The sequence below is a fragment of the Tachypleus tridentatus genome, chromosome 5, assembly GCF_004210375.1.
Source record: "Tachypleus tridentatus isolate NWPU-2018 chromosome 5, ASM421037v1, whole genome shotgun sequence".
In the NCBI taxonomy this organism is placed as follows: Eukaryota; Metazoa; Arthropoda; class Merostomata; order Xiphosura; family Limulidae; genus Tachypleus; species Tachypleus tridentatus.
Window position 1 is genome coordinate 8740665 of NC_134829.1, and position 14655 is coordinate 8755319.

The following is a 14655-nucleotide window of genomic DNA, read 5'->3' on the forward strand; positions in this document are numbered from 1 at the left end:
AAAACAGCATCGGCTCTTTCGCCAAGTTATTAGCGTTGTAAATGATGTTAATTTCAATTTTACTTCAATATAAACTATCTCTTCTGCGCATGTTTATGTCGTTTACAGCACGTAATTGATTCCTAAGCTGTAACCTTATGATGAGGGAAACACTTAAATATAAGTGTTATATTACTGTATGTACATCGATATCACTTTTCATTAAGATGGTGGGTCGAAACATGAAGATTTTCTAAACTTTAGAGCAGTCATACTATTAACAACGTTGTTACGTGCATTTTCACATGATAAGTTACATGTTTATGTGTTTACTATTCAAGTACTACAAACTATGAGTTTGTGATTAAAATAACAGTAAACGTGTCAATAAAACGTAAACAAGTTATGCCCAATAGCTGAAATAATATTAACAGTACAACTTATATCACAAACTTTTATTAAGAAATTAATTATCTACGAATACTGGTGAATAAAACTTCCAGTATAATGTAAGTATTAACAGATTGTACAAAGCCAGCCATGTATATATTTTGATGAAACATCAAATTCTGCACTGGGTTTAAAAACTCAGAGTATATTTAACGGTGAATTCGTACTCCGTATATATCAATATTTAAAAGTGCTGGCTTTACATAAATATTCTGTATGTGAATTTTTGTTAAGCTATACATTATTCAAACATCATAGTTAATTGCTATAATTTCTTTAAATATATTTATGGTTATATTATTGACCTTCTTTAAATAGAAATATTTGAAACCATTTTCAGCATTTAGTGAGTTACAAAAAAATATATAATGAACCTACGTCCTATAATAAAGTGTCTTAAATTGAATACTACAATTTCTTAATTGTTTTATGTAATATAAACAAAAACTTAAACATATTAGTTACAAGTTTTATTTCATATTAACAGTAAAATTCAGATTAAAATTATATTAAATGTGAAATTGATTCTTTAATTATAAAATATATGAATTTGTAAAACCCACACTGTGACGGAGACATTAGTACTGACCATAAATCAATTGTTTCTTGTAGCGGAATGCTGGTATCAAAAGCTTTCTCACCATAGCTGGCCACGTAACAAAGTCTACACTTTCAGTAGACAGTCAACATGGTTTCACAGAAAGAAAATATTGACTTACAAATCATTTGACATTCTTTGACTGTTTATGTCGAGGGTACTAACGGCGTAGATTTGGTATATGTGGATTAGAAAACCTTTGACAAGGTAGCACATTGAAGGTTCCTAAAAACATATTGTATATGTTTGGGGATATATTATGTAATTAGAACGCAGATTGGTAATTAACTTTACAAAATAATGTAGTACTAAGAAAAATTATTATAATGACGGAAAAGCAAAACTATTAACTTATGCATTCATTGGATCAGAGTTCTCTTAACAGTAAGGATATCACTGCTAGAGGATTCTTCAATTTGATAAGTTTTAAAGTAAAAATTCAGTAGTAGCGAAACGCATTTATCCAGTGAAAATCACGACAAAACTAGTTTTGTCCACCGTTGGTATGGTGATAAGTTTACGAATTTATAACACTAACACTTTGGGTTCGATTTCCCGCGGTAGACACAAAAGATAGCTGAAAGTGACTTTGTTTTAAACAAACAAAGAATAACTGTTTTGTTATATTTATCAATAGGATGAAACATCGAACCTGGACCTTGCTCAGTTTCCCTGTAGTAACGACCACAGTGCTCTTCGTTGCCAGCGTTGGATTACAGCCAAATATAAAGTCATTCGAATTATAATATACCGAAATACAATTTGACTTATCTTATTTATTAGTCTAGAACAGTCTATTTGTTTTAAAACGCAATAGTGTTAACTTATCTTGTTTACACATTTTACAGCTTGAAACATAGATTTCTTGTTTACATGTTTTGCACTAGAATCATAGATTGTTTGTATTGAACGCTTATAGTGTACGAATTGAAAATATAACTAGTAACTGATTTATGTCATTGAAATTATTCAAAAAATATTTATGGAATTTTGATTTCGCCTGTCCTTAAGTCTCCATTAGTAGGTAACAAGAACTTAATGTGTCATTCATTTAGATAAAATAAATATTAACAACTTTCAATTGGTTTACATACCACTGTTTTTGTATTTGTAAAATATTGTAATAAACTGATAACGAAGCACAACTCTTCTTTCGTTTCTTGCTTGAAATACAGAATAAAGCAAAAATAATTAACATTGATCCTGTGAACTTGAACAGTTTTCCAGTTGTTATTCATATGAGGGTTTAAACAACTTATTCTGCTAGAAGTAAAATAGTTAACCTTTCTGTTTTAATCTCTTTTTTTCACTGCTAGATATTCTAGATACACAACAATATAGACACTAAAACTTGAAGAATATCACTATATTTTAATATTTACTGAATACTGTGAACAATAAAATGTCTCATGTCTAAATATACAACAAATTTAATGCTTTGTAAATTTAATTATATATTTAAATGTTACAGTAGCTTTAATTACAAAGTATAAGATTAACCGTGATGTGTCAAAAGAACATCGTGCTCAATCACAATGGAGAAGGAAAGTTTTAGAGTTGATGTCTTCTTACAGTAGTTACATTTTTCGATTGAATTTATACCAATAAACGAAATGTACAAATGGTGAGACATTTCACTTTCCGCAGTGATTCCAACTTAAGATTGCATATATATATATATGAAAATTTAATTTTAATCAAGTATGTACATAATTCTCTCAAAAGTTAAGTAGGAAAACAGACGATTGAAACACAAAGTGTTCTCTTACAAAATTAATACAGAAACACTAAGTCGTATTTATGTTGTATCATTAGAATATTAGTATAGTTGTTTCACATCTAAGAAGATATTTGGATGTTGTTACTGTTTCTATGAATTTTTATGTAAACATTATTCATCAACATAGAACAAGTTTTCGAAATTTTAATATTTTTTACAAATTACACAAATGATCATTCTTAAATATAAAATAATTTATTTATCATTTGGTTTTAAGCACGCGAGAAATAGTCTCATACGATGTGGAACCACTAAAACCTATCTATTTATTTAAAGCCTGTGGTTAGCTATTATCAGTATCTTCCAAAGCTGTAACAGCTTCTCACAATCAACTATACTAACTGTACTAATATACACACTGATAGTAGATAGGATATATATCAAGATATGTCGTGCACTACATGTTCTCAAATTTCCCAGCTATATGAGTTCTCTGGTAGTACATCCTACACAGTCCTTTGGTCTAATATGCAAGGAGTTTATAAGTAACAAGCAAAATTTGGTGTTTGAGTTTACAGTCCTTGAAGTACAATTTTTTATACTTACCATCCACATGAAACGTACCCTTATTTTGAACGTGTGGATAGACTAGTTCTAACATTAAAACACCTTTGAAATGATGTCCGAAGCACTGTAATCTGTAATTACTGATCTTTTGTTGTATGATACTTGAGGACTTTCGGAGTGATGAATATATTTAGAATTATTTGTCAACAAATTCATTGCATATCGAAAAGTTTATAAAACTATTGACTTCATAATGAACGACAAAATAATTGTTTATAAACCTGTAATTATGATCAATACATATCTGTAATAACTTGTTGCAAGTTTCTTAGGAGCAAAACTACCACCAATCTTCTCTGTTGCGAACAATAAACTACATTAGTGTTCACAATTAGTAGTAACTTTTATGACATTTTAATGGAATCTTTCTAATCTTAAAGGCTAAATAATACAGGAAATAATCATATGACGTTATGAAAACGTTGTAAGAAGCACGAATATGTTAAAATGAAGAAAACAGCATCGGCTCTTTCGCCAAGTTATTAGCGTTGTAAATGATGTTAATTTCAATTTTACTTCAATATAAACTATCTCTTCTGCGCATGTTTATGTCGTTTACAGCACGTAATTGATTCCTAAGCTGTAACCTTATGATGAGGGAAACACTTAAATATAAGTGTTATATTACTGTATGTACATCGATATCACTTTTTCATTAAGATGGTGGGTCGAAACATGAAGATTTTCTAAACTTTAGAGCAGTCATACTATTAACAACGTTGTTACGTGCATTTTCACATGATAAGTTACATGTTTATGTGTTTACTATTCAAGTACTACAAACTACGAGTTTGTGATTAAAATAACAGTAGACGTGTCAATAAAACGTAAACAAGTTATGTCCAATAGCTGAAGTAATATTAACAATACAACTTATATCACAAACTTTTATTAAGAAATTAATTATCTACGAATACTGGTGAATAAAACTTCCAGTATAATGTAAGTATTAACAGATTGTACAAAGCCAGCCATGTATATATTTTGATGAAACATCAAATTCTGCACTGGGTTTAAAAACTCAGACTATATTTAACGGTGAATTCGTCCTCCGTATATATCAATATTTAAAAGTGCTGGCTTTACATAAATATTCTGTATGTGAATTTTTGTTAAGCTATACATTATTCAAACATCATAGTTAATTGCTATAATTTCTTTAAATATATTTATGGTTATATTATTGACCTTCTTTAAATAGAAATATTTGAAACCATTTTCAGCATTTAGTGAGTTACAAAAAAATATATAATGAACCTACGTCCTATAATAAAGTGTCTTAAATTGAATACTACAATTTCTTAATTGTTTTATGTAATATAAACAAAAACTTAAACATATTAGTTACAAGTTTTATTTCATATTAACAGTAAAATTCAGATTAAAATTATATTAAATGTGAAATTGATTCTTTAATTATAAAATATATGAATTTGTAAAACCCACACTGTGACGGAGACATTAGTACTGACCATAAATCAATTGTTTCTTGTAGCGGAATGCTGGTATCAAAAGCTTTCTCACCATAGCTGGCCACGTAACAAAGTCTACACTTTCAGTAGACAGTCAACATGGTTTCACAGAAAGAAAATATTGACTTACAAATCATTTGACATTCTTTGACTGTTTATGTAGAGGGTACTAACGGCGTAGATTTGGTATATGTGGATTAGAAAACCTTTGACAAGGTAGCACATTGAAGGTTCCTAAAAACATATTGTATATGTTTGGGGATATATTATGTAATTAGAACGCAGATTGGTAATTAACTTTACAAAATAATGTAGTACTAAGAAAAATTATTATAATGACGGAAAAGCAAAACTATTAACTTATGCATTCATTGGATCAGAGTTCTCTTAACAGTAAGGATATCACTGCTAGAGGATTCTTCAATTTGATAAGTTTTAAAGTAAAAATTCAGTAGTAGCGAAACGCATTTATCCAGTGAAAATCACGACAAAACTAGTTTTGTCCACCGTTGGTATGGTGATAAGTTTACGAATTTATAACACTAACACTTTGGGTTCGATTTCCCGCGGTAGACACAAAAGATAGCTGAAAGTGACTTTGTTTTAAACAAAAAAAAGAATGGCTGTTTTGTTATATTTATCAATAGGATGAAACATCGAACCTGGACCTTGCTCAGTTCCCTGTAGTAACGACCACAGTGCTCTTCGTTGCCAGCGTTGGATTACAGCCAAATATAAAGTCATTCGAATTATAATATACCGAAATACAATTTGACTTATCTTATTTATTAGTCTAGAACAGTCTATTTGTTTTAAAACGCAATAGTGTTAACTTATCTTGTTTACACATTTTACAGCTCGGAACATAGATTTCTTGTTTACATGTTTTGCACTAGAACCATAGATTGTTTGTATTGAACGCTTATAGTGTACGAATTGAAAATATAACTAGTAACTGATTTATGTGATGAAATTATTCAAAATATTTATGGAATTTTGATTTCGCCTGTCCTTAAGTCTCCATTAGTAGGTAACAAGAACTTAATGTGTCATTCATTTAGATAAAATAAATATTAACAACTTTCAATTGGTTTACATACCACTGTTTTTGTATTTGTAAAATATTGTAATAAACTGATAACGAAGCATAACTCTTCTTTCGTTTCTTGCTTGAAATACAGAATAAAGCAAAAATAATTAACATTGATCCTGTGAACTTGAACAGTTTTCCAGTTGTTATTCATATGAGGGTTTAAACAACTTATTCTGCTAGAAGTAAAATAGTTAACCTTTCTGTTTTAATCTCTTTTTTTCACTGCTAGATATTCTAGATACACAACAATATAGACACTAAAACTTGAAGAATATCACTATATTTTAATATTTACTGAATACTGTGAACAATAAAAATGTCTCATGTCTAAATATACAACAAATTTAATGCTTTGTAAATTTAATTATATATTTAAATGTTACAGTAGCTTTAATTACAAAGTATAAGATTAACCGTGATGTGTCAAAAGAACATCGTGCTCAATCACAATGGAGAAGGAAAGTTTTAGAGTTGATGTCTTCTTACAGTAGTTACATTTTTCGATTGAATTTATACCAATAAACGAAATGTACAAATGGTGAGACATTTCACTTTCCGCAGTGATTCCAACTTAAGATTGCATATATATATATATGAAAATGTAATTTTAATCCACGTATGTACATAATTCTCTCAAAAGTTAAGTAGGAAAACAGACGATTGAAACACAAAGTGTTCTCTTACAAAATTAATACAGAAACACTAAGACGTATTTATGTCGTATAATTAGAATATTAGTATAGTTGTTTCACATCTAAGAAGATATTTGGATGTTGTTACTGTTTCTATGAATTTTTATGTAAACATTATTTATCAACACAGAAGAAGTTTTCGAAATTTTAATATTTTTTACAAATTACACAATTGATCATTCTTAAATATAAAATAATTTATTTATCATTTGGTTTTAAGCACGCGAGAAATAGTCTCATACGATGTGGAACCACTAAAACCTATCTATTTATTTAAAGCCTGTGGTTAGCTATTATCAGTATCTTCCAAAGCTGTAACAGCTTCTCACAATCAACTATACTAACTGTACTAATATACACACTGATAGTAGATAGGATATATATCAAGATATGTCGTGCACTACATGTTCTCAAATTTCCCAGCTATATGAGTTCTCTGGTGGTACATCCTACACAGTCCTTTGGTCTAATATGCAAGGAGTTTATAAGTAACAAGCAAAATTTGGTGTTTGAGTTTACAGTCCTTGAAGTACAATTTTTTTATACTTACCATCCACATGAAACGTACCCTTATTTTGAACGTGTGGATAGACTAGTTCTAACATTAAAACACCTTTGAAATTATGTCCGAAGCACTGTAATTTGTAATTACTGATCTTTTTTGTTATATGAAATTTGAATATATAACAGTGTTATGAAATAAAAGGATATTGGTGTAGTGGTTGATGTGTATCTTAAGGTATCCAAGTAGAGTAATGTTACCAGTGGTAAGGCAAATAGGGTATTAGGTTGTATTTATATAAATACTGAACACAAGTCTAAAGAGGTCATGGTTTCATTGTATAGGTCACTGATTAAGGCATAAAGTGGGATCTGATTAAGGTGTTTAGGATTGTTAATGGAATTTATATTGATGATGTATCACGTTTCTTCACACTTAATTATGAGAATCATGATACTAGGGAATATAAATATAAGTTTTGATAGGATAGGAGTCATCTTCAGCTAAAACAGATATATATTTCTGGAGAAATAGTCGGCCTTTGGATTCTGTGGAGGTAGAAAATGTGAGTGATTTTCAGTTAAACTTTGATAACTATGTGAGTGACAAAGATCGGTTTTGACGTAGTTTTATTTCTATATTTTATTTACCACATTCAATTAGTTTAGATGATGGGACAGCCATGAAGGACCAATTGTTCCGTTGTTGTCACATAAATTATGTTATGTAATATACACATGTTAATTGAATTTCAAGTTCTGATCTAATATTTAAAACTCAAACTATGTATTAAAGTAAATTTGTTATTCACATAATTAAAATTCAATTAACAAAGAACAAAACAGAGTCAATTAATATAATTATTTATATACATTTTCAGATATAATTTTGGTCCTCATTTAAAAGCAATAAGTATTCATGTAATTATGTTTATCCATGGTTTTAGACCATGGATCTTTCTTTATTCAACATATAAATTCTGTAGTATATTATAATATGATTTTGACTTGGAACAGTCTTCTTTCTTCAGAATTACTCTCTGTTGTTACCTTCACCTCGCCCTGTTACAGCTAAATCAATACGTATTACAAGTTTAATAAGAGGTTGATGTTCGTCTTGAGGTGTAATGTATCCCCAAAAATTATAATTGTAATGACGGAAAAGCAAAACTATTAACTTATGTATTCATTGGATCAGAGTTCTCTTCACAGTAAGGAAATCACTGCAAGTCTCGTTAAAGTTCTAACCTCATAATATACCTCGTTAATTTAAAATTAAAAAAAAATTAAATTACACTTTTAACAGAATTAGTAAGCAAATTTCGATGTTATATGAAATTAAGGCAATATAATTTGGATAACTGATTAATTCTATAATTGTTACAGTATATTTCTGTCGTATTAAAGTATAATGTAGATACAGAATACTGTAAGATTGAAATGTACTGTTTTATTTCTAATCAGTAATACTTATCTAACTTATGGTTGTGAAATATCAATTTTGATAATTTAATTTCTACTTTTTACCTAACACTAATTTAAGAATTCTCTCTAATTAGCTCTTGAAGTTAAAAAGAAGGAGTATCGTATTAAGACTATGCATCGCTTCAAATAAAAAAGTATTATTGATATGAAGACTTTATTCAATGTTTTTTTGTTCCTTCTCTTGGATAATCTTTTTCATATAAGAAAAACGTCTTTTGTTCGGGATAAAATTTTTGTTTTATTATTATTGTAAAGCAAGATGGTTCACATGAACAGATATTGGTACTTAGAGATTAAAGTTTAGGAGAAACGTATTGAAGATTAGTTTAATAACATTAAACTTTCACTGGAAACAAAACAAACCAAAGATACAAAATAATGTTATTAAAAAAGTAAAGAGAAACGAATACAAAATCAGTAAATATAAATAAATTGTGATTTAAATTCTTAAATAGAGTTACTTTAAATAAATTAATGAATATCGTCAGAGTTTTAATGAAAAGATAGAATTTGTTTAAAATTTAAATGTTACACAACGCATTATTTACGATGCAACCACCACGGGTAGTGAAACCCGGTTTATGAGGAAAGAAACGTGTCGAAAAACACCATTTCTTCTCAGAAAAGTCTGGATATGGTAACTGGAGTTTCAAAAACTTTCTCAGACGATTTTGAGTATATTAAGCCTCTCAGGAAATAAAATTATTACAAACGCCTCCTGTTCTCGACTGTGCTGATTCGTCTTTCTATTCTCAATTCTGATTATTATTTTCTAATATTTAAATTGAATGTTCTTTTTCAATAGATATTCTTTCGGGCAAAAGTTCACGACAACTAGTAAACTGCCCATAGATTTCGCTGGCCATTTTATACCTTACGGCTTGCGATTTTTTCTGCAGTGAAACTTTTTGTTAGAAGTCTTTTAACGGGATATAGAAATGACAATGCTGCTCAAGTTTATTGGAAGATAAAGTTCTCATCGTTTCGTTCTCTAGAAATGAAAGTATTTGGAAAAAACTGGAATTATTTTCAACCAAATTCGAAAAAGTCTTGCACCTGAAACACATTGTATTGAAATCACTGAACTCGTGTTGTTGAAGGACATGAGGGGGGAAGTATGACAAATGTAAACAACTGCTTTTTATGAGATAAAATTAAATACTTAACATGTGGTATCTATTTGGAAATATCACTTGTTATTTCTAAACTATTCTAAACAAAATTTATAGTTTTCATATAGCTATATGTTATTATTACAGAACAAATAGTTTATAAGTTTAACAGTTTTGTGTGTAATTATTAAATATGTATTATCTCTTCATTATCCACTACGATTACATTAATTCTGAACCTTTATTCTGAAATATCTGTTCTAACATGTGTAATTTTCCGTGGAAGTAGAATATACTTCATTCATCTTAAATCCAATAAAGTTAAAAGTAGAGCGGTCATCTGAAGTGATAATCCATATTGAAAGAGATCAATCAAGTTTCTGAAAACTTTCATTAAACAATCAGTGCTAAAATTAGACCAAGAACGATTGATTACTGGCCAGGTTATCGTGCTCAACCAAACCACAAGCGGATTAACTGTAATGTCTTGCAGGAGAAGAGTGTAGGTTTTCTTGTTGAGAGGTTTTCTGTGGAAGAAGATAAGGAACGCGCAGACTTACAACATTCGTTACCAAGGCGCTCTCTAGCGACACAAGTCTCAATAAAAGGGAACGTCTTTCGAGACGGAACCTAGTACCATCAGTAGCATATCCAGCTTCCTTTTGAAAGAAAAATCTCAAAAGAAAAAGGCGCAGTGTAGAACATCCGTCACTTTGAGAACAGTTAACCGTTTGACAGTTTGGTAAGTGTTGCAGAATTCTTTTGGTTTCAGTTTGATAACTTAAATGCAATTATTTTGTTGGAGTCTTATGGCCCAATGTCATGTTGTTTCTAAACCATTAAACGTTTTTGGGTTATACTTAAAATAAAAGTACAGAGTATTTCAATGCTATCACACTTTGCAAAATTTTTAGCATAATTCTTATGGGGTGAAAAATCACTGCATATTATACCTCATTGTTTTAGAATACAAGAGATATGAAACGTTTGAAATTGTCTTCCTCTAGCAATTGATTGCATGAATCCAAAATTCCAGTTTTATTTCAATATTGAGTCAGTAAACATTGTAAGATTTTCTTACATTCTTTGCAACTAGTTGGCTTCGCGAAACACATAATATGCTATGTTTGTCAATAATGGTAAACTTAACTTCGTGAGCTTTTATAACTTTTAGGGCTAATACATAAGCCAAATTAAATACTAATAGTCACATTACTGCTTCGTAGTCCAACTTTCAATATTCAGTTATTTTAATCTTCATTTCAAATAAAATAACTTTGTACGAATTTACAGAAACACTAAAAAGCTGTCTGACGACTTCTTCACTTTTGAAATACAGACCAGAGACAAGTCAACCTGTCAGTAGCACCCTACCACCCACTATCTGTTTATTCTAAGGTACACTCTGTTACTTCTGAGAAGTACTAATAGTTGACGTACATAAAAGATTTTGCGGTATCAGTTCGCGAGTAAGCATAACTTCTTAAATAAAACAAACTGTTAAAATACCAAGTATATTAATGACTTGGTCACTTCATGTGACTGAAAGGTAACTTTGAGTGTTGGTAATTTTAAACAGCTTCCGAAACCTATGTGGGCAGAGGGCACTAAACTCATTGTAGAGTTTTTGTTCGTTTATTTGATGAATTTCGCGCAAAGCTACACGAGGGCTTTGTTTGTTTATTTGTTTCTTATATTAAACACAAAGCTGAACAATGAGCTATCTATGTTCTGCCCACCACGGATACCGAAATCCGGTTACTAGCGCTGTGAGTCCGCACATATACCGCTGTGCTACTGGAAGGCTACACAAGGGCTAGTTATGCTAACTGTCCCTACTTTAGCATTGTAATAATAGAGAAAAGACAGCTAGTCATGTTGAAACACCGCCAACTTTTGGGCTAGTCTTTAACCGACGAAAAATGGGATTGACCGTCACTTACAACGCTCTCGCAGTTGAAAGGTTGACCATGTTTTGGTGTGATGGGAATTCCAACCAGGGACCAAGATATTACGAGTCGAGCGTCATAATAATCTGGTCATGCCAGGTAGTAGGTTTCTGATTAATAAGAAAAATATCAAAACTTATTATATTTTTATTAATAAAACCTTTCTCCTATAACCACGTCTTAAGAGGAAGGGCAAAGTGGATTCATCGCACTTTCAATCAATTAATAAACTTGATGGATTTGGGATAATTATTTGACAGAGAATATTTAAATCAAATTTAAATGATATACACATGACAGAAATAACAAATAATATTTCTCTAATTTATAAAATTCTCCTTAAAAATAAATAACGGTCACATAAAAAACCAGCAAGAAGACCAATCTTAACAATAACTACATATTTCACAACATAATTAATTAGAAAATAACATTTTGCAAAAATAGTCGAATTAATTGCAGATAATTTATATTCGTTGTTTTCAGAAGAGTTAAAGACATAGTATGGTGAGACGAAAGCCCCCAGTTGGGATTGTAATTCTATCATGCATTATCATTTGGCATTTGAACGGGTGTGACGTAAAATGTGATCAAACTGCTCTACGAGAGTCTTATCCAACTAAACTTCAGAAAGAAGACGAAACGTTGGTCAGATATAAAATTCCTGATTATCGATCAAATTACTACAAAAAACAACTTGATGACAGATCCAACTCAGCAGGAGATAAAAGAATTCCAAACCAACTGCGAGAATATGGTTATATTTCAAGTTTAGGACAAAGAAGACAAGTAAGAGTTCCAAAACTTGATGAAAATGAAGGAAATCAAATATCCCACGAATCCAATAAGAAGCCTGAGCAAAGATATTCAGAAAAGAGAATGTTGATTTACTATGGAAGGATTGGAAGACTTGGCTGTAGAAGTAAATTATTACCAAACGTAGGAACTTCCACGTGTGAAACAGGAAATTCTCAAAATCGTAGGAATACTGAGAAAAATAATGAAAGGAAAATTTTGGAAAGTCAAAGAATAATTAGCAGACGTAACTCTAAACACACAGCTATTAATGATTCTGAATTTTCTAATAGCAATCAATTATATAGAAAAAATATGGAAAACAAATCGAATTACATAAGAAGTGTGCAAGAAACTAGAGCTTTAGGAAACCGACGTGCTGTTAATACAGTCGTAGAAAACCGAAGAACGCAACAGCAATATAATGCTGAAAGTGGAAATTTAGAAAATCGAAGAAAATTATCTGAAGACTTGTTTCTGAGAGACAGAAAAATAATGGACAGGAGGAATTTTAATAGTGGACAGTGGAAAGAAACGGAAATAAATGATTTTCAGACGCAAACATTGTATCAGGACACATCAAACGAAAACCACGACTTTCAAACTGAGACTTTCAAGAACCTTAGAAGAACCAAAACGTCTGACTCTGGCAGGCAGACATTGAATAGCATTAGATCAAATGATAGACGTGTTTCTCAAAGTAGAAGGTTGAACAGCCGGAGAACAAACAAAAAACGTGTTCTGGAGACACAAACAGGTGAACATCACAGAACATTTGAAAGACGAGAACATGAAACTACGACTGTAGAAAATATTAGAAGAAAAACGATGGATGAGTCTGAAATGAATAAGCTAGAATTCATTAGGTCAAATAAGAGACGTGTTTCTCAAACTATAACTTCAGAAGACCAAAGAAATAACAAACTAAGCATTTCTGAAAGACACACTGAAGAACACCACAGAACACTCGACAGACGCGGATCTGAAGCTACGAATATAAGAAACATGAAAACAAACAAGATGCATGACTCAGAAGGGGAAACATCGGAAATCACTCGTTCAAGTAACAGACGTATTTCTCATAGCAGAACTATGGAATATCGAAGAACAAATGAGAGGCGTATTATGCAGAGACAAACAGCAGAACGGTGTTGGACATTCGAGAGACGTGAGACTGAAACAAGAACTTTACGAAACATGAGAGCAAACAACATTCATGGTTCTGAAAGGCTAACATTAGAATTCAGTAGGTTAAATGAAAGACGTGTTTTCCAAATTAGATCTTCGGCAGACGAAAGAAAACGCGACCTAAATGTTCCTGAAAGAGAAATTAAGGGACATCACAGAACATTCCTAAGATGCGAATTTCAAACTAGAAGTTCCGAAAACTTAAGAACAAATAGGATCTACGATTCTGTAGGGCAAATAACGGAATTAAGCCCGTCAAATGACAGACGTGCTTCTCGAAGTAGAACCATGGAAAACCGAAGAAGCAGCGAGAGACTTATTGTGGACAGACAAGCAGGGGAATACCTAAAAACACTTGAAGAACGCGATTATCAAAAGGATAATTTAGAAGCTTTGAAAAGAAATAAGATTCGCGTTACTGAAAGACATAATTTCGACGCCAGTAGGTTAAATGATAGGCGTGTTTTACAGATTAGAACTTCGAAAATTCAAAGAAGAAACGTTCTTGGGGTTTCAGAAAGAGAAACGGGGGGAACGTCGACAACCACTTGAAAGATTCGAGACTGAGACTAGGACTGTGGAATCTATAAGAAGAAACAAAAGGAATGGTTCAGAAAAGCAAGTATTAGGTTACAGTAGGACAAATGGGAGACGTGTTTCTCAAGTTAGAGGTGGGGAAAACCAAAGAATCAAAAAGATGCATGATTCACTACAACATGCAAATGAACTACAAACTAGAATCAAAATACGAAACACTCAAACCAGGTCTTTAGAAATCCACAGAATAAATGAAGGGCATAACTCAATTCTGAAAACTTTTAAATACGTCATTTCAAACATAAGACGAAATTTACATCGTAGGTTTCTTCTGAATAAACAAAAGTAATTCTAAGGGATAACTCCAAGACAAGAGATCTAAAAATGTAAAAAATACGAACAGTGAAACGTCAAAAAACCGACGAAGTGATAGAAGTAACTCACAATATAGAACGTT

At 31.0% G+C, this 14655-nt stretch overlaps 1 protein-coding gene across 2 annotated transcripts; it reads left to right on the plus strand.

Annotated features, from left to right (window-relative positions):
* The first annotated feature begins 10365 nt into the window (after positions 1-10365).
* On the plus strand, positions 10366-14521 carry LOC143250459 (uncharacterized). Of its 2 annotated transcripts, none has more exons than XM_076501019.1 (2): positions 10366-10471; positions 12165-14521. In XM_076501019.1, the coding sequence occupies exon 2, from the start codon at positions 12183-12185 to the stop codon at positions 14211-14213; it is 2031 nt and encodes a 676-aa protein (XP_076357134.1). In that variant the 5' UTR covers positions 10366-10471; positions 12165-12182; the 3' UTR covers positions 14214-14521. The 2 variants fall into 2 exon arrangements, with proteins under 2 accessions (XP_076357134.1, XP_076357136.1); XM_076501021.1 differs by having other exon boundaries at positions 12168-14521.
* The last annotated feature ends 134 nt before the right edge of the window (positions 14522-14655 follow it).

What these genes read in the sequence shown, in the direction of transcription:
- LOC143250459 (XM_076501019.1), top strand. Translation starts at nt 12,183, where the DNA reads ATGGTGAGACGAAAGCCCCCAGTTGGGATTGTAATTCTATCATGCATT.